This window comes from Cyprinodon variegatus, unplaced genomic scaffold, assembly GCF_000732505.1.
Source record: "Cyprinodon variegatus isolate N-32 unplaced genomic scaffold, C_variegatus-1.0 Scaffold187, whole genome shotgun sequence".
NCBI classification, from domain to species: Eukaryota; Metazoa; Chordata; class Actinopteri; order Cyprinodontiformes; family Cyprinodontidae; genus Cyprinodon; species Cyprinodon variegatus.
In genome coordinates, this window is record NW_015150640.1 from 1170406 (window position 1) to 1191824 (window position 21419).

The window sequence follows — 21419 nt, forward strand, 5'->3', positions numbered from 1 at the left end:
TTGCCCAAAGGGCAAGTGGTAAAAATCCTTAACGTCAACCCCTGCCAATCAACTCAACAATCCTGGGTTAAATTTTTAGTTTTAGGAAAGAAAAGAAAAGATAAGAGTCAAAGTTTTCTTAAACATACTCAGAAATTCACAAATAATTAGTACTTTAGGCATCTGAGGGTTTGTTATTAGCAGATCAGAATTTCCAGTAATAATGTGAATTATTTTAAATTAATACGTTATATATCAAAAGAAACCCAACAACTGTATCCCATTGTGACATTTTTCCCATATAAGTTAATGTGCCGCACTAGTTCAGCTTCACTGAGACAGAAGCAGGGCTTTAAAGCAGAGCAGCTTTCTGAAAGCATGATTTCATTATTCCAAGGATAACCAAGTTGCTGCAGCCTTTATTAAAATCTTGCTCACAGAAATCTAATTAACCTGCTCAGCAGCAAACATGCATGCGGTAAGCTAACAGAAACAAATGGACCATGTCATATTTAATAGATTTCTGCAGGTGGATCCATTTTTGGTGGCCTACCTTCCATGTGGCTGACTTCACATTAACGGTGCGCCCTCTGCTGGTGAGGGTGCATTTCATCCGCAGGAAGAAGTTCCGCTCTGTGCTCGGTTCCTTGACTTTCTTGGACCCTGACATCACCAAACGACAGAGATGGAGCGAGAGTTGTAAAACAGAGAAGCGTCACCTCAGCTGCACTTCTAACAGTGAGGGTTTATATCCCATCTATCAACGGTTTTATGACTTTACTTTCAGTATAACCTCAACCAGCTGCTCACATTTGCATAGAGAAGACATAAAACCGTAAAGGGACCGAGAGATTAAGAAAAAGGAAGTGGAGTTACGAGCAGTTACAGCTCAGACGAAGTCAGCATATGCAGAGCTTTTTTTTTTTTTTTCTTGTACAGCTTTGTTCTACAGAAGTGGAAGTTTCTCATAAAAAAACAATGAAGCGGCGCTCACCGGATCTGTAGACCAGCATCTCCCTCAGCTCCTCCTGGTCGCAGGGATGAGTAAAGTCAAACACACTGTGTCCGATCAGGTCAAACTGCAACAGAAAGCCCCACATGAATGATTAACTACAACTAAATGCAACTAAGAACAAACATTATAAACATCTGTATGAAATTCAAATATAACCCTGACCACAGCTAAAAACGGACTGTGATAATATTCCGAGCAGACCCACCTGCGCCAGCCCGAGGCACCTGTTGACATTTTCTGAGATATAGATCATATCTCCATCTTCAGACAGCACAATGAGAAAGCCATCTAAAGCTTTCAGGTAGGAGCCATTCAGCTGCTCATCGAGTTCGGTTTTCTCTTCTGCCACCAGCTCATCTGGATCACAGAGAGGGAAGGAGATGAGAACAAATGAAATTATGCAAACTTAACAAAAACCACAGTGGCTGGTGTAGATTAAGGCTTAATCTACACCAGGCTTAAGGCTTCCATCACCCTCTATGTGATGACCTAACCTTGCAGATCGTGGCTTTTCTAAGTTGGCTTAACAGTTTCTCCATTAATTTTGATTTTTGGCCAAAAAAGATCACAAATAATCTGCAAATATTAAAATGATTAATAGCATTTTGTCCTATACAGTTTTGCAGCTACCATCTTTAAGCCACATATCTGATATCAACTTCTGTCCCTTTTAAAAGAAATCTAATTTCGTAGAGAAAAGGAAAGCAGAAAAAAGGAAAGTATGACGACGGTGCTAAAATCCCCCACAGTAAACACCTAAAAGTGGTTGGCTGTAATCCAAAAGGTGAAGGTTTGTAAAGGATCAGTAGCAGTAGCGCATTAGCAAATAAAAAGCCTCATTTGTGTGGGAGCGGGCTGGATTCTAAGAACCATAGATCTATAACTCATTATGTTCTGGATTTGCTGCACGCTGGTGTCTGTACCCCCCAGCAAAAACACAAATTTTTTCAACCTCCTACATTTTTCAGAGCAATCAATGAACAACTTATCTGAAATGTGTGTTTTGTTTGCACAGAATGACGCAAACTACAGCTGGTCTTACTTTGGTTTCGTTTACAAGATCATTTCTTTGTTCTAATGAATATTTTATAGTAAGGAATAATCTAAGGCTTTGCTGAACATACAAAGAATACATATCTATTAGGATCAAAGTTTTTCACAGCGTTTTGTTTTTTAATGGAAAATAATTGTTTTTCTGTATAGAAAAGAAGTCTGTCCTACACTTGGAAACATTCCCGGTTTATTAAATGTAAATCTAGGAATGTATTTCAGATCTACCAGATTAGCCGAAAACATCCCCTCTGACCCCAACTATTGACCAACTTATCAATGGATGCTGCTATTTTCTGCTCCCAGTGATGGGCTTCAGTTTAATGCACGGCAGCGCCACACATTTAAGACGTGCTCCGCATCGTTGACTCAAATGTCGAATGTAATAATAGAATATCCTTGAAAACCAAGCAGTGAGCCATGACACTGAGCCGTTTACCCTCTTCTAGAACGACAGGTACTGACCAATGCAGAGCAGTTTTCGCATGCGCAGGTAACTGATGGTCAGCCTCATGATGGACGCCTTGTCCAGGCTGGAGCTGGTGCTTTGGGGGAGGGGCAGCTGCTTGGCCAGCTCGTAGAACACCTCCGACTCCTTCCCGCGCCGGCATCTCGCTGCATCCCTTGACTTCTCCTTTCTGCGCTCCGAACTCACCCTGCATGGAGACAGGCAAGGGGTTAATCACAACCTGGACTCATGATGGGTTTCCGACAAAAAGCAGCATCTCTGCTGTTAAACCAGGACATTTCTGAGGTCCCTGGTCTGTCAAACACTCCAGCAAATGGCTCAACAAACAGCCTCTTTTATAAAGATCTATTTCCACATACAGCCATTTAAAAGCATCTTCCTGGCTGCTAACCAACAGAAACAATACCCAGCCTCTGATGTAATTTACCAGGAGGAAGCGCAGCCTGTTTTGGCAGCTACGTGGAGACAACAATCACTGAGACGCTGGCAGCTTTTATGAAACAAGCAATGAGAAACAGAGAAGAGGGAAACACACATTTTATCTGCAAGATAATTACCCAGAATATTCTCATTATGCAATATCAATAACCTAGTTAATGTGACCCCACATAAAGATCTTCAGATAAACACCCTTTGAAGCAGACTTCAAATGATCTGATATAGCCTATGAGGACAAGCTTTAAAGTGCTTTGCTTTCAAGTCATGTGTTGATTCTGAATTTTTACTGTAAAGCTCCTTCTGTTCCCTGAAACCAACACAAAAAAAACCTAAACACATTAAGCCAACACTGGAGATGCACCAGAACTGAATGTACATCAGTTCAAAAGCTCTTGAAATGCACATCCAATTAAAATCGATCTGGTGTGCACTTACAGCAGCGACCAAGGGCGTTATTGTTATTCTGGCCTTCCCATGCAGAAAATAGAGCGGCACATTAAAATGAGCGTAACGCCGATTAAATCAGCTGGCAGAGCAACAGGAGACTTCAGGTTTAAAACTAAAAGTTTCCATTACATGAGTGGGATGTGTGAACCGCTTGACAACAAAGATAATCGGTCCGCTGAGGTTAAACCTCCGTCAGGTCTGAGCAGGGCTTTGTCTCTCAGGAAGTTACTAACAGCTGTTAAATGAAACGGCACTGATCCAAAAACTTCCGACAGATAAACTAACACAGAAAAAAAAAAAAAAAAATGATAACCCATTTGGCAGTCTTTGTCCTCTCTGTTTTTGATGACAATGTCTGCATCTTTCATTTACAACGCTTTTCCGCCAAGCTGCATTCGCATAAAAACCAGGGATTGTTAACAATATAGACTTAAAAATATTTGTTATTTATTGGATTAAAATTAGCTCTATCCAATTAACTGATAAAGTCTGCTCAAAAAGAGTTTGTTTCCAGTGTTGTAGTGCTACCGCCAGTTGTTTACTCTTCAGCAGAGCCATACTGGTATTAGTAAGAGAAGCAATGCTTAAGCGGAGACATGCTAAAACTTAATTGATCGATACTAGGGATGTGCAATTAATTGCATCTGCAATATGATCACAATTTAGAAAAATGCATTTTCAAATCACAGAGGCACAAAACTTTTAGTCACAATACACTTAAGAGTAAGACACTAAATTTCTCCCTCCAGCCCTTTAGGTGGCGGTAAAATGATTAAAGTGGGTATGCTGTCACACAAAAGGTAAAAAAGAGTTACAGCTAGCACCTAGATCTATGCATTATAGTAGAAGTAAGAACTGTTTCCTGGAAATGTTACAGTAAAGTCCTAAAAAACTGGATTCTGGACAAGCAGGCTTTTAAGGTCATAAAAAAATGGAAATCTGGAGTAGAAAGACATGCTTGTGCTTAGTGCAAAGGAAATTGCAATATTGGTTGAAAATTATCGCAATTTGGAGTTTTTGACAAAATCGTTCAGTCCTAATTCAGACACTGTTTATGATGCAGAATGCACTTTATAGTTTGTTCCGTTTTAATATAAACACGATTAACTCCTTATGTTGTTACCTAATTAGTGCCTATTTAGCAGAGCTACTTGGCAAAGCGGAGTAACCTGTCTGCTGTGTTAGGAAAGAGAGGATGTGATGATAGAATGTGTATCTCTGCTTCTGTCTCCTTGAACCCCAGTCGGCCTCGGCAGAAGGCCGCTCACACCAAGTCTGATTCTGCTAGAGGTTTCTTCCTTTTAAAAGGGAGTTTTTCCTCTCCACTGTCGCTACAAGCATGCTTAGTGTGAGGGATTGCCTTTGAGTCAATGAGTCGAGGCAATCAACTGGTTTTCCTTAGATAGAAAACTTTGAATCAATTTGACTCAAGTGCCTTGAGATGACGTGTTGTGAATTGGCGCTATAGAAATAAACTGAATTGAATTAGAGGGCATTAGGGTTGTCAAAAGTATCGACACTCAAAAAAGTATCGATACTGAAATGTTGTATCCGGATACAATACTCATTTTCAAAAGTATCGATACAGCCATCTAAAGAGCAGAATAGTGGAAAATGCACTTTCTGAACACTGTGTGATTGAATAATTCTGTGCAGCTGCTGAATATTATTTTTGTTTAACTGGTTTGGCTAGAGATCAACTTCATACAAGAGAAAAACACTTACGTTTTTATGAAACTGGATGCTTATCAATTAATTTTCAGTGGATTGATAGGATCAATCAAATTAAGATTAATTCATCAATCAATAACTTGAATCCCTGATAAAATGACATTTGTATTACATTGGAGCTATTACAGGGGCCACTGTGAGCAGGTGGCAGAGTCTAACCTCTAAACACCCCCAGGCACTTTGGTCCCACAGTAACCACTGATAAGTGTTGGCATGCATTCAAATTCAAAGACCACAATCTACTAAAAACCAATCTTTTGTGCAAAAGACACAAGAAAATATTCTGCAGAAACAACTCAATGTATAAATCTACCATAAAGGAGTCGATTCAGCTGGTGACTGTGTCTTTATGAGGTGGAAACTCCAAACAGACAAGGAAGCTGATTTTTCCCGTTATGCAGACTTTAACAAATACTAATAATCATTTATCTGATTTTGCTCACAAATATGCAATAAAAGCAACATCATAAAGAGCAGCAGGGGATCCCTTCACACGCATTCAAAGCAAACAACTCTCTCTTATTCAAATCTTTTAGTTTGCATTCTGGACTACAGCAGTATGTGATCAAAGTTAGAGGCTGAATTCATGATCAACTGGATAAAAGGTTAGAAGGGAAAAGGGCCCCGCATGAGAATCACCTTGACCAGTGCCTCCAGTGTTGTTTTTGTACTCTGTTACTCTGGGCTGACCTATTTTAGAAGAGTGCTGCTCTCCTATCTCACTGTCCTGCTCAGTGTGACGATAAACATGGTCCCATTATATAATCCAGTGCGTAGAAACACTGCTATGCTCTCGGGACCGCCAAAGACAGACAAACAAAACATGTTTTCTGTTATTCTGTTACAATTAAGTACGTCAAATATGCTTTCTTTCCAAATTCTTTTAACTACGGACATACTGTCATCATGATAAGGTCCTTTACAGCACAGTTTGGTTCAGATGCACTAATAATTGAGCTTGTGACTGGAATCAATTTACTTTAAGCTTGATCAGCACTTACCTGAGATATGCTGATCGGAAACAAACTGACCATTTAGCTCGGTGTGGAAGTTTTCACTGAGGGAGAAACATTTAAAAATCTCCCACTTTCCCTGTCAGTGAGCTGTTTAATAAAAGCGTTTGGAGGAAGCACTTTATCTGGCGTATTTTATGCATTTTCAACAAAATAAGAGATGGGTTTGCATTTCTGGTTGAGAGAGAGCAGGATTTACACCAGATAACAGGAAGGTTAAAAATTAATCGGGAATGTTTCTCTGGTACATTTCTTTATGAGAAAGGCTGCCACCTTTCTGCAAATCTTAAAGGTAAGCTACAGAGAGTTCTGTTCCCGCTGATTAAAGCTAGCTGTTATAAGATATAGCAATTTAAACAACTCTAAACATTTCATCTTTGTTTTGAAATAACGTCATACCCATATGTATAAATAATGATTGCTTACAGGCCAGGTAGGAAAAAAAGTGTGAAAGAATACTTTAATCTTCTAGTTCTAGAAGCCAAAATTAGTCAATAGCGTTTGCAGATCAGCGCTCTCTGAAAACCAGAACTCAGAAAACTACGGTAAAACAAAAGTCTCTAATTGATGCCTTGTTACAGTTTGGAAAAGGAGAAAATAGATGTTTAAAAGATCAGACATACAGTAATATACATTTTGACTGAAATTCAGAAATGTGCAAGGATGTAAACTCTGATAAGTTGCACTTAATTTAAAAACTAGCCTCTGGTTCTGCTTTTATAAAAATGTTTTTGGTTCTCCATTCCATTCTAAACACAGGAAATCAAAAACAATAAATACTCTGAACATTCATCCATTGATTGTGTCTTTTTATAAACAGACATATATTTTCTGAGTTTCAAGTCAGAAAAACCAGAAAGAATAACCTCATGAAATCAGAGTCGTTTGGGTTTTTTTAATCCAAAACTGAAAGTTTTGCTCGGTCACTGCTTGGTCCACAGTGACTTTCTCATGGGAAAATTTAATGATTATCTTTGAACTGCGTGAGGAGGTCCGCTTTTTTTTTTTTTTTTTTAATCAGACTCTTGGTCTCACCCCACTCATTATCTGACAGACCCAAAGTGGATTACGAGCCTCGCATATTTATCCAGAGTTATGACAAACTAAACAGCTTAAACTTGTTCCTACAAGGCCCAAACTAATGATTATTTTGCTACTTGATTAATCTGTCAACTATTTGTTAGATTAATATAAATTAAACTTTAATAAATGAAAACTTTTGCACTTGTGGATTTCTGGATAGAGCATATTGACAGATGAAAAGTTTTTTTTTTCCAAATATTAATTCTAAAATGTTTACACATTTCTTTACAATTTTGGTATAATTACAGCTCTAAGTGGGTTGCTCAGTCAGCTTAAGGCACATTTTAGTCTCTATACTCAAGTTTACATTTAACAGATTACTAAATTATTTCAATAATCCATAAATTACAAATAATCTGAATAATTGTTTCAGCCCAGACATACATTTTCTTGTGGTTTTTCTTTTTTTTTTATTCTCTCTGTTAGGTCACAGCATTTAAGAGAAAGCTGGAGCAGTGGGCTGTGCAAGTGGAGGGAGAAAATGTTGAAATGTTCCCAGAGTGGGAGGACTTTATGGAGCGTTACCCTTTCAAACTACAAGCCGATTATTGCCTCGCATTTCAGAGCCCTCCAAGAAAGTTTCAAATTCCGACATCTCGGAAATCCCAGCCAGTCTCCACCTTCTCTGCGCATCACGTCTCATCAAAGCTGCAGGACACCCTGCTCAATATCTCCTCTGATCGCACGATACAGACTACTTTCTCCAAATGTGTGCTGGAAGCTTATTGGTTGTCAGTAGCAACAGAGTACGCAGCATTGTCAAAAGCAGCAATTGATGCCCTGTTTCCATTTGGATCCTTATACCTGTGCCACAAGACCTTTTCTGCATGAACAACAAATACAGATCAGGACTCCTTAGAGTTGAGAGTCATCTCCTCGTGAACTTTTTCCAATATAAAGCCAAGAATGCAGCTGCTCTTCTAAAACAAACAGAAAAACCTGTCTGCTTTTGACCAGGAAATTTGTTTCCATGTTTAAGCTCCAATAAACATAGATCTTTGAAATTAAACTAAACGTGTTGTCTTCTGGAGTTTTTTATTAAAGTTTAGCATACGATAACGTTCTTTACAAACAAAATAAAAGTTTTACTTACATTTTAACCTCAAACTGATGTGTGTTTGGAAAGTTTGGCACTTGATGCTACTTCGTATTTCAAAATAAATCCCAGTCTGTTTTAAAACAAAATGATTTAGAGACTAATAGTTGAAGTGAGTTAACAAATGATTGTCTGATTAATAAAATGCGACGTTTAAGTATACATCAAAAGAAAAAAATCCAGCTGCGGTTTAAGCAAAGTTTAAGCCGAAAGATAAAAACTAATAGTGAGCTATATTATGAATCCCTCAACAAGCTAAGATTAAAAGCTTTCAGTTGATCACTCCTACTGTACAAATCAACCTCAAAGTGAAGAAACATTTCCTTCCAGCTCTCAACATGTCGTCACCCAAAAACTTTCATTTTCAACCAAATGAAAACCGACTGTGGGATCTAAAGAATTTGACTGTAAGCTGGGACATCATCACTTCCTTTCAACTCTTTATTCGATGGTAGCTAAATCTGTAAGGTCACTGAAGAGGTTTGGGTAGACAACGGACACAAGGACAAAATCGTGACGCTTGACTGAAACAAACTGTTTAACTCATCAATGTGAGGAAGGAAAAGCAAAATTATCGTTAAATGATTCCCAACCGATGTCCAGCAATTGGAGGACAAGATGCGCTGCTCTATTTCACCATGCATCCTTCCTTTCATTGTTTGAGACATTCAGAAAATGATTTCCAGTCTGCTTAATTTATCACAGAGCGGGGGGGCAAACGTTTATGGAGCATTACCCACTTTAAACAGAGCTGATGTTTACCTGTTATTGTCTTTTAGCCTTTTTTATCCCATAAAATTATTAGTGATCTACAGTCTGAGCTCTTAGTGGGAACCCAAGAAATCCACATTGGTTGTCTTTTGTATATTTCTACCATAATTGACTGTAATGTGTTCAAAAAAAAAAGTAGGTCATTCGCCTGTCGTTCAGAACACAAACCACAATGAATCTGTGCTCTGCACCCACAACTAGTCTGTTTCTACTTCATGTTCCAACTCGTCTGCTGCCTGGATGCCTCTGAGCAACCTGCTAATTGCCAAGCAGAGCACCACCACACATGTGGCCCCTCCCATTGACGTCATGCCCCAGTGATTAAGGGATGAGATGAGAATTATCAAGACACGACGAAGAAACCAGCTAACACTAAACCAAAGCGGCCTGAAACAGCGGGCCGTGCCGAAAGCATATTTATTGTAATCAAAGATCGTGTTCACCTAAACAGAGGCTCAAATTTCAAGTCCAGAGAGCGGCAGGCACCCATGGCCGCTCATCCAGGTTGACAGAATAAATGCAACAGTTGGAATAAAGTAAAGGATCTGGGAGGCTGAGCTTTAATATGTCTATATATTGATTTCATTATGTTTGAAATATTTTTACAAAGACTTTTAGGTGGAAATTTCAATTGTTTCAGAGTTTTGTTACTGAACATAACTCTGCAATTCAACTGGTTAATGCACATCATCAAAAACCTTTCAAGCTTTCAAAACCACAAGAAATTTATTTTGGCCTCAACATTACTTCTATGACTACTAGGAGTCTGAATTTTAGCGTAATAGCCACCTCTGATTTTTTTCTACAGCAGATCGATGCTGCTTAGGTAGCCTGTCGCCACAGATTTCACCACTTCTAAAACCTCAACAACCTATTTTGGCTGAAAGACATAGCAGGCTGTGGACATTCAACATCTTTAATGTAAAACTAATGCATTAGATGTGTCACCCTATCTAATAAATTCAGCACAAAAAGCACAAAAAAAAACAAAGGGTTAAGGTGTTTGCATAGTTCTAGCTTGCACAGACAGGTTTGTCATTTTTACAGTGAGTATAGCCCGACTATTCATTGAAGCATGTCTACAAAACCAATGCAGGTTAGCTCCAGTTACATCTAGGTTACTGGGCTTGGCTTATAACTTGAGAAAACAGCTCCTCTCTTTACAGTTGGACTTGCACAGTACTTGGTTCCAGTGTTTGTGCTAAAGTTTGAAAGAATGTTTGCATCCAGTGAAAAACTCAATTTAATCAAAACGGTAACTGATGGATTTGAAGAAGACATCTGTCCGATTAAACTGAATTACACTTTTCTTATTTCAGAAACGCCCTGGAACTGTGCTCTAGCAAAAGGACAGTTTAAATCAACATCGTCAAATTGAGTCCAACAAACTGTCATTAGACACAGTGTAAAAATAAATTATAACTGATTTATTAGAAGCATTTATTTAGCCTAAAAGTGTTTGGAAAGTGTGGCTGTTTTATAACTTTACTTATATTTCAATGCTCCAAAACACCTTCTTAAAGTCTAATGTATGTAAAAAATACACTTGACTTCTTGTGCTTTTTTCAAAACCACACATCTATCTAGATTTTCCAACTATTTTTTGACTATTCACAAACTGGGCTTTTCCTTACTGGCAAGAAATTCCAAAAAACCATTGAGATCCAAATTACATATATTAATATTTAATTTAGAGAACTAACAAGAGAGGGAATTAGGGATGGGAATCAAAAACCGGTTCCTGTTAAGAACCGGTTCCATGTGTTCCAATTCCATGGCACCATTTGCTTAACAATTCTCTTATCGATTCCAGGCAGCACCAGAGCCTAGCTCTGGGCAGCACGACTTGCGTCACGTTTTTTTTTTTACGCAAGTTATGCACACGGCATTCAGTAAGCAAGTACGACGTGACCCGGCGTAGGTCTAGAAAAGCAACAAAAAAAAAAAAGGCACCCCATCGAAAGTTTGGCTTCATTTTATGGAAGAGAAAGATGGCAACAAGGTGCTTTGCAATCGTTGCAAAGTGGCAATTACATCCGCGGGAGGAAATACATCCAACATGCAGAAACACCTGCGCACACAACATGGCATACATTAAAGCAAATGCTGTGTTTTTTATGCTTACGAACAGAAGCTAAAGTTACGACCAGCATGGAAGGCAACTCTGCTGTAGCTATTTTTTTTTTAAATCACTGGCTGTGCTTAATGTGGTTCCTATCAAATCATATATCATTTCTGCAAATAAACCAATTTCCTACTTCTCTTTAGTGTTATTAAGTTAGAGCGCCTCTTACGTTAATCCAGCTAATTAATTAGAACTATTGGTAGCTGGTATTCTGACATGATTCTAGCTATTGCAATGGATATAACAAAAGATGCTACGAAGTTGCTCCGCAGTTCAGGGAGTGAGAGAAAGGTGACGCTCCTTAATTTAAATTAGGGGGAGATGAGTTTATTTCCAGAAATTGTACAATAAAGCTTTTTAATTAAACGGAATCGATAAGGAATCAAATTGTTTCACAGAACCGATAAGGGAATCGGAATCATGAAAATCTTATCAATTCCCAACCCTAAAGGGAATACGGTGTTGAATGTTTTTTTTTTAAGAAAGACAGAAGTCTGAGATTTAATATGCTACATTTATGCATTACAGAATAAATACATATATTTTCACAGATTTTTTTTTTTAAATATGAAGAAATAAAGCAATATACAAGCTGTTTTAATTCAATAAACAAACAGTGGGGTTCATTAGTTTTGAGGGATTTAATCAAAACATAAAAAATAAAAAAAAGTATGACAATACTGCATCAATGCCTTTTACCAGGCTATACCTAACTTAATCTCTCTTTATATAAATATGCACAAAACAAAGATATGCAAATATATTCACACACATTAAAACACTATGAAAAACGAAAGATTCAAACTGCCTGGTTTAGATAGTGACTGTGTTTATATACAGATAATAGTAGATAATTTCACGATTTTACACCCAAGAAAAAAAAAAGGCAGAAAGTTTATCCAAAATCTTTAGGAGCAGTTAGAAGTGATCCCGGTGGTTTTAACCTCTTCCATTGATCATTAATCGGAAACTACTTCACTTATATCGGGAAGCTTCACCCGCTACACGGCCGTGATCACCATCCAGGCCAATAGCAGCCACTTATATGGGCTTTAAGCACTTTACAGATGTAATCCATTAAACGACTTTATTTCAGTACAGGTGACTAATAATAAACCATCGAACAAATGCCATTTTTTTTCCTACTTATTTGATCAAACAACATTTCAGCAGATTCCCAAACGCTGCTCCAGACTTTGGCAGCTGTTCCCTGGAAGATCAACCCAAACACCTGTACAGATGGATTATTGAATGAAACAAATAAAAAGCTATCATAAAAAGCTAGCTCCAACGAATATATCAAACAGAGATTAAACACTTAAACCAGAAATAAATGTAAACTGGATTAATCGAGAGAACTACAGATACTCTTAAATGACAGTCTATTGGCGATAAGCTGTTTAAAATCAACAGCTTTTACTGGTAAGGAGATGTAAGCCGCCATGCTAACGTGTTAGCATTGCTACCGAGACGAATGAAGAGAGGAAACCAGCCGTTAACCTTGAAATTGAGGCCATAATGTCATGGCTGACAGTAAAATGGACTCCAAACAAAACGCTCTCAACGCATCCTCATAAAACCCGACTGGTCCCAGACGCGAGCATCAGCTAGTTGCGAAATTTACCTTTTCTTTTCAGGTATGATCACTGTGTCCATGTCAGGACGGCTGAGCTGGAGTGAAGCCTCTCTATCGGTGTCAAACCGGACCCGCTCGCGTTGAGAAATCAACCAAAATGTCACTTTTTTTACTGAAGTTAACCCGCAAATCCTTGGTTTGGTCACATAAGAGTTCCCTTCGTGTCGGCTTGGTCCAAAAAATAAAACTCTTCGTTGCTTAAAAATTGAGTCTTTGGTTAGTTCTTGTGAAAATTTAGTGCCACGCTGGATAAGTGCTTTTTGCCGAGACAATGTTGCCTCCTGAAGGCACGCGCTAACTCCGCCCGCCGCCGGGAGAGCCGCGGGGCCGCGCAGTCACATGCTTCTTCACAGCGGGGACGCGCACAGGAAATGCGTCTGATTCATAAAACAAATACAAGAAAAAAGAAAAGCTATATCTAATTAAAACGTATAGAGATATCTGTTATATTAACATCTATTGTAATAAGTTTTAATATAAAAAAAGATAACTGGAGTCTGCAAATAAAAAAGAGAAGTTTATATGTGAAAATGTAAATTTCCTTGCAATTTGATCAAGAACAGTTTTTGTTTATTTTGTCAGACCACGCCCAGGTCTTGTTTCTGCCTGACCTGCAAAATGAAGACATCGCTTGAGCAGAACCTGTCCGACAGCATGAGGTAGCCTCGAGCATCTAGAAAGTATCACAACATGCCAGACATCAATCAGCGTTGAAAGAGATAAAGGCAGCAGTTGACACAGTTTTGAGTGTTTCTCAATAGCTGTTGCAGATAAGTTAAACTATTTTGAGGATCAGCAAAGTTTATTTCAAAGAAAGGCATTGTTATGCGTTTTAGTTTTAGAAAACTTTACAACAGGAGGGGCTGATCTCAGTCTAAACTCATTAGAAAAAGGTCATGTGTCCCTAAAATATTTTTCCAAGCTCAAACAAAAGTCAATAAATAAATTAGCCTAAAATTGGATATTGTTTGTGTGAAACATTGTCATCCTGTCCTGTATAAATTAAGCTCATCGGGCCCCATACTGCCAATTTTTTCACGGTTCTGGGATTTTCAGGTTCAGTTGTTGTTAAAACAGAAAAATTCAAGTTAAAATTGATCAGCAGGAGTAAGTCACAGCCAGAATCACTCTTTAATAAAGCAAAAACCCTTTCTGTATTCTTTTAATGAATAAGAGGAATCTTTTTTAAGAAAACTGCAGAGCTGGACTTGCATTTGAATCATAACCTCTTTTTGTTTGTGAATTATTTATCAAAACATATCAAGTATCAACCTAGTGATACTTAAACCAATTGGAAAAAATCTACATTTTACAATCAGTTTTCTGTATGAAGTCCTTTATTGGAATAGAGCAGCTGGTGCAGGTTTGATAATTACTATGGAGATTTTGCCAAGCTGGCTATTTGACTCAGATTCCAGAAGTTACAAGTCAGTGTTAACTTTTCATAGAGATGCTAATGATCCATTTTATGATGCTAATAAATGTTGTGCTTCAGGGACTATGAGGTTGAAACCAAAGCCTCTCCCGTGCTGCAGAGAATCTGATCCCAGTCAGATAAAGCCGCAGCAAGGTCTCAACATTATCAAACAAAGAGGAGACCACCTGTTGTTTTGATTCATGGGAGAACTTGTTCCTGTAAATGTTTTATCACCTTTAACACATATTTGAGAGGGAGGTGCTTAAATGAAGAACTGCTTTGTTGCCGTAATAATGAAACAATTGTTTGCATCTCAAACAGCAATGCACCAGCATGCTCTGCGTGATTTCACAACAAGTACAAAGGGTGAAAAATATAAAAGATATTGTTTTTCCACTGGCTGTTTTACTACATTATGCTGGCTTCAGATTTGACCTGTATTTTAGTGAGAGCTCCATTAAAGCCTCGCTGCACACATTAGAAACCTGTTGGAACTATTCCTTCACAGTTTTGCTCCATTTCTTATGTTAAAGAATCAATTAAAAGAATCTCCAAATCCCAGAAGTGCTTTAATGAATTGGGATCTGGAGACTGCAGAGGCCATCGGAGTACAGTGAACTCATTGTCGAGAAATCAGGTTGAGACTGAGGAAGAAAACAAGGTCAGCAGCAATCCTAAGGAAGGATTTAGTCATTAAATGTTACTTGATTGTCAGAAAGAAACATAATGTTCCCCACATCATGTATAACAGAGTGAATCCAGCTTAACTTAAGACACAAAATGGTCTCAGTCCAACTGTTGTTTCTGTAGGAGTTGTTCCCTTGGTTAAAGTGTTTTAGGTTTTTAAGGTGTTTTACATTAGAGGCGTTTCTATAGCGATGTTCTTCTGCGTATCATGATTTAGACGAGTTGTTTCAGCTCCAGTTGTCCTTCTATCTTCTCCATCTGGTGTCCTTTTTATCCCCAAACATCGACAAGACATTTTATTCAACTGCTGCTCAGTTTATTTCTCTTTCTCAGTAGAAAACAAACTGCTTTAGGGGTTTATCCAATAAACCTTCAGCTGAGTAAAACTGCCAAAGTGACAAAGAATAGTTATTAAACGTAACCTGAGGAAGCTGCCAAACAAGCGAGTCAAGAAAGAAAACCTAGGAGGCTTTTTTTTTTTTTTTTTGCAACATAAACACTCTACAAGACGGCAGTTGCAGATCATTAGAAGAATGTTCAACTGGATTAATCAGACTTCTTACGCTTAAACTAAGATGGCTGAATTCAAGTTATAATGCAAAGTGTTGGAAAAGGCTCACTGTTATCTATATATGTCTGATAAGGATTCTGGCTGCTAAGGTTGGCACTAGTTATTAGCAGAAAGAGGCAATAAGCCCCAATTTGGGGCCTCAGCGCACAGTAGGCTAAAAGAACACAGTTATTTATAAGACTTTGTATTAATTTCAGATTTGAATTGGAGTGGGAATGACCATCTGTTTTGAAGCTCAGGATGCAAGGAGACATTTTTCCACCCCAAGCTGCCAGTTGGTCATCCTTCACAGAGCGTGAGGCTGAGGAGACTAACACATGTAGAGCCTCCAGACTTCCCTTTCACCAGCAAGAGAAGCCTGTGTCCTGGACGCCCAGGTTTGATCATGTCTGCTCAGTTTAAGGCAGGAGTTCACCTCAGGCTTCCTGTCATCAGCATAGAGGGCCTTATAAATACCCAGCAGCACAGAAAGGCCTGGTAATTACTTTGTTGCTCTTCTCTTCCTGTCTGGATTTAAGGCGACAGCTGTGACACTATGTGTGGTTTCCTGTTTATAATGGTTTGCAATAAAAATAAATAAAGCTAAATTGAAGGGCACACAGGAGGATCAGTTAGCACCAGGGTAATGGAGTTTCCTCCCTCAGTTTGTTTGCTCTTTATTCCACTAACAGAACCAAAATGTTAAGCTACAGTTTTTTTCCTTTGTGAATTTCTTGGATTTTTACCAACATGAGGTCTGCCCAACGAGCGGGAAGCTTTCCCAAGCTGTGTTTGCAGAGGCAGAGAGCGTGTAAATGGAGTGACAAAATGACTGTACGCAAGGTCCAGGACTCCTTTCAGTCAGCCAAGATCCCACCGACTGTTTTCACTCTCTCTTTGCTCCGCTGCTGCATGGTGAAACCCACAGAGTTTTGGATATTTCACCATCAGCCTGAGTCGGCAGGCGAAATGTTGCATCATATTCAACATGCCCGGCTGATCAAATTACAGAGCGTGTCAGAGACAGAAGGGGAGCTTTTGGATGAGGTGTGACCCAAATAAATAAAACACACTGCCTATTATCTGTACCCGGCTGGGTCCAGCCTATTGAACCTGTTCTGTAAGCTTTAATCAGTAAAACATCTCAGAGAGCAGCTGTGTTTCTAGCTTCATCCGAAATCTAAGGTTTTTAAACATATTGGGAAACTAATTCAAACAGTGTGCTCCAGTCTGTGTGTTTTTCCAGAAGGGGGATGCATCACTGAAAAACTATTTCATCCGCTTCAGTCAGTCTTTCCAGGATTTAACTGGTATTCTGACTTTTCCTGGAATCTGGAGGATTTGTGTGAAACTGGCTTTCTGTTTTCTGACTCGTGTGTTTCTGTTCAGCAAAAATTGGACACAGTGAAAATGAATGTTTTGGGTTTTTTTAAAAGTGCATTTCATTTGAAGACTTGAACGGAAGTAATTGTTTCAATGCAACAGCATCTCAAATACATCCTGTAGACACTTGAATGGCCAATAAAGGCACCTGACAGTAAAAACCAAGAAAAAGTCTCAATCGGAGATGTCCAGGATCCCATCAGTGCATAGGAGTTCAGTTACATCTGGTTTCTTGCTGAATTGTCAAAGGCTTTCAGAATCTGCTTCCTCTTCACACACATTTGCCCACATTTCTGGGCGATGAGCAAAGACCAAGTACAAGGAATAGCTGCAGACACAGGCAGGGAAAAAGTGGGGGCAAAGTACAGGATTGGAGGATAGGGGAGCCAATCAGATCACCAGTAGATCTGGTGAAGTGAAGGAAAAGTTTCTAAACTCCTCCTGGTTGATGGAAGGGATCATGGGGTCATCGATGGGTGTGAGGGTGGGCTCCTCCTGCGTGAAATCTGGGTCAAAGTTGTTCACATCCTCAGGTGTTTTCTGGGGAATGAAAAGAGAAATAAAATGTTAGGATAAAACACGAATCATACAAAGTCTTCTTTGTACAGGAATTCTACTTCAACTGTAAAAAGTTTAAACATTCTTCTCACTGCCTGACAGTAAATTAGACTTAAAGAAAGTTATCTTATAGCACAACAGTTCAAAATGCTGCACATAAATAGAAAGAAAAGTCCAGTGCTGTGGCAAAAAGGCAACACACATAAATAGAAGAGTTTAGAAATGATGCTGGTGAAGTTTCTCAGTCATCCAGGTCATAGTCATTAAAAAAAAAAAAGTTTTAAAAAAAACAATCTACTGGACTTTGTTTTCAAGTTCGTTTCCATTCAGAAAGATTTTTCAATCCAAAATGTCAGAAATAGCGTTGAGTTCCAGGCTTTTTAGAGTGGAAAAAAAACACAGCCGCCTTGTTTTGGCTTAGAAAACATGCAGATTGAACCAGACAAACGGGTCCGCCCCTTAGGAATGGGCAGTCTTTCGGGTTCCTTGTTAGCCTGCGATACCCAATACCTGTCTATGTCTCTGAAAGGGGGTCGTTACAGGGAATTGTTGGCCTGGCTGAACAGGTGAGGTTTTCTGTTCCCCTGTATGGGGATGGGGGTTGTGATGATAGAGGTAAAACTCAGCAATAGAGCTGGTTCCTTCCCGCTATCATGTTTGCATGTTTTCTAAGCCAAAAAAAAAAGGCTTTGTTTTCGGTCCACTCTATAAAGCCTCAAACTCAACGCTTTTTCTGACATTTTGAATTGAAAAGGCTTCCTGAACGGGAAGCGAAATGTCTTAAACTTTGAAACAAAGTCCAGTGGATTGTTCTTTTTTTTAACTTTTTTGGAAAGTTTTGAACTTAATAATTCAAATAAGATTGTAATATGAAAGAGAGACCAAATAATGACTGAAAATTGAACTGTGTTCAGTTAACAGTCAAAGGCCACTGTAAATAAATCCTTTTTAAACTTGATTGAAAAAAGATTTTAAAAAACGAAACACTTATCAATATCCTGGTATTACCTAGAAATGGATTTTCTCGTAATCCTACCTGACCAAATATGTCAATATAAGAAAATAAAGGGTGTATATAGTGTAACAGTGTTTGTAGTATCTGGTTAAAGGTACCAGTGAAGTTACTTTTGTGACTTACAATCCTTGGCTTGAAGGGTGGCTCTATTTCTCTGCGTTCTAGTTTTTCCCAGTCGATGGAAGTGAAGAAGGAGTGGCTGATCACTGCCTTCTCGCCACCGTCTGACTCTACGCAGCCGAGACGCCGCGCTGGGTTTTTGGTCAAAAACTGTAGAAGAAAAAAAAATGCACTATTTAGCAACAATACTACTAATAATAACAATTATCTGAAAATGCAGAGTTAATGCTGGAAGCAGAATATACACTGAATAAAAAACACGTATGAAACAGTAATAATTATTATAATGAAAATAAATTAGCCGCAGCTGTTTTGAGGGTTATGAAGAAGTGTAAGGAGTTTCATTAATCTAGATAAAACTGGATATGTTTAGATAAAACCTATCCAGTCATTCTCCACCTCCCTGCTCTTGTCTCTTTCCTTTTCACATACACCACCTGTCTGACACCTCCCCTGCACTGCTTTACTTGGCCAAAGTTCAGCTGCCTGCTCTGAACTCCTTCTGACGCACCTCGACTTCCCTGTGTTGCACAAACTTGAACAATAGAGAAGCTGAACTCCAGCAGGCTTCATGTCTGCAGGAAGTGACCCCAGAGAGGAGTAACCAAGAAGACGCCTGCTGCTCTTCGCCTCTGGAAGAAAACCGTGCATTCCTGGTTGTTTGTGTTTGCTGGGGAATGTTAGAAGTAACACTGGGACAAGGACACAACAAACCTTAGAGCCTATGTTTCCATGGAAACAGTTACTAGAATAACCTGAAAGTCTTAGGAAGTATTTTTAGCTATTAGTGTTTTAATTCCACACTTCCACAAGCCACCGGATGCTTGAAGTGAAAAACTAACTCAGAGATCCAAGAAACCCCCTCTGAATTACTCATCTGCTCCTTCTGATGAACGTGCAAACAAACACTCACCTTTCACACACTGAGCATCATTACAAAACACTCTGATCAGGTTGCTTTGAATGCAACATGTTGTAAGCGCATAAACGATTGTTTGATTGAGTTTCTCAATGGAAGACATTTTCATCACTATCGTTTTCCTCAATAACTTCTGATTTCCTGACAGGATACAAGCGGCTGTAATGAGTTTTCTCCGTAGTGTGTCTGGGCTCTCCCTTAGAGATAGGATGAGGAGCTCAGTCGTCCGGGTAGGACTCGGGGTAGAGCCGCTGCTCCTCCACATCGAGAGGAGCCAGTTGAGGTGGCTTGGGCATCTGATTAGGATGCCTCCTGGACGTCTCCCTGGAGAGGTGTTCCAGGTACGTCCCACTGGGAGGAGGCCCAGGGGGAGACCCAGGACACGCTGGAGGGACTATGTTTTTCGGCTGGCCTGGTAGCGCCTTGGGATTTCCCCGGAGGAGCTGGCCCAAGTGGCTAGGGAGAGGGACGTCTGGGCCTCCCTGCTTGAAGCTGCTACCCCCACGACCCGACCCCAGATAAGCAGAAGAAGACGAATGGATGGATGGACTTCTGATTTCCTTTTATTCTCTTTCAGGACTGAACTTTTGACATATCTTTCCATTATTCCCAAACATTTAGCAGTTTAGAGCAATAAAACACACCATTGGAATATTGGGAGTAAAATAAAGGAAATAAGAACTGGATTTGATTTAGGAAGAATATTTTTCAGAGATGCTTTGCAAATCATGTCGGGGATCAGAGGAGAGTCAATGCTAAGAAAGATAACACAGAACTACAGCCATGGACCACGCATTTTAAAGCTGGATTTTTTTTAAATTATATTACAGATAAATCAGTGGCGATTTCACATTTAATAGTTGGGAGGCTTAACCTCCCCTGTAAACGTCTTATTATTGGTCAAATATGCATTTTAAAACTTAAAAAATGTCGTCATTAAACTGCATTAAATATTTGCTGAAATACACCTGATTTCATGAGTATGTTGCTCATTAATCAGCTATTTACTCCACTCTCAGATGCAATCTCCCCTCCACTCTGGATATGCAGGACACTACCAGTCAGTCTCAATTAGAATACCCTGAAGTTTGAGCCTCGGCCTCTCGAAGTAAGCAGCGAGAAAGTAGATCCCTGATTGGATAACACGGCAAAATACGTCACTTCCATTGAGGCTAAACCTCTTAGGTGCTCTATGGAGCAGGGGCAGGTCATGAAGCTGGGTGCTTAATGCTGATGCTTCAGAACAGCCATTTCCACCTGTTGTAATGATATGTTTTATGTGTTTCAACATTTGTTAATGCAGCAGTCGCAACTGAGAGAAAAATAGTAATGGATACGAAAAGCATGATTATCAACTTATTTTACAGCTCATTTTAAATCCCTTTTCACAACTGAATGTCTGCTCACATTAAAATATTAACACATGCTTTTCATCCTCTGGATTTCCCCACAGAATCAATTATTTTTCAGAAGTTACAGAAAATAATAAAGGCTTGAGACAGTAACTAAAGTTAAGTTTTGATTCAGGGAGATTAGTCAGGGGTCGACGGGTTCGACCCTACAGACAGCAAAGCAAATTCCTCTAAAGCTGACGCCATCTTTCCAAGGCTTCATGTGTGCTCTGCCAACCTCAGAACCAAATACAAGAAGAAGCCTTTCTTTATTGCATCAGCCAAGAGGACACAAGCTATACTAGGAGCTGGGACATTTGTTCAGCCAAATTAAAATCTATTTACACTCTATAAAGAATCATTACTATCCAGGTTACAGCTATATAAAACCTAAAATTAGCAGTTATACACTAATGTTTTAATTTTGTCTAGACCTCCCAAAAAGGATTTTAGACTTTTAAACTCTAAGCTAAGTGTATATTTTCTGATTTCTTTAACTGATATTTCAACTACTTTTAATATTTTC

General features: G+C 39.0%; 2 protein-coding genes across 2 annotated transcripts in view; both read right to left on the minus strand.

The window, feature by feature from the left end:
• The window catches only part of hif1a (hypoxia inducible factor 1, alpha subunit (basic helix-loop-helix transcription factor)), an 18908-nt gene extending 5760 nt beyond the window's left edge, over nt 1-13148 (minus strand). Inside the window, exons 1-5 of the mRNA XM_015379226.1 lie at nt 12842-13148; nt 2510-2700; nt 1200-1351; nt 974-1058; nt 533-642 (exon numbers count right to left, since the gene is read on the minus strand). Of these exons, the coding sequence (XP_015234712.1) occupies nt 533-642; nt 974-1058; nt 1200-1351; nt 2510-2700; nt 12842-12873 (570 nt within the window). The 5' untranslated portion in view covers nt 12874-13148. The remainder of the gene's footprint in view (nt 1-532; nt 643-973; nt 1059-1199; nt 1352-2509; nt 2701-12841) is intronic.
• Nucleotides 13149-15524: 2376 nt separating this feature from the next.
• The window catches only part of LOC107087558 (protein kinase C eta type-like), a 31268-nt gene continuing 25373 nt past the window's right edge, over nt 15525-21419 (minus strand). The window contains exons 12-13 of the mRNA XM_015379206.1: nt 18587-18733; nt 15525-17430 (exon numbers count right to left, since the gene is read on the minus strand). Coding sequence (XP_015234692.1) covers nt 17281-17430; nt 18587-18733 — 297 coding nt within the window. The 3' untranslated portion in view covers nt 15525-17280. The remainder of the gene's footprint in view (nt 17431-18586; nt 18734-21419) is intronic.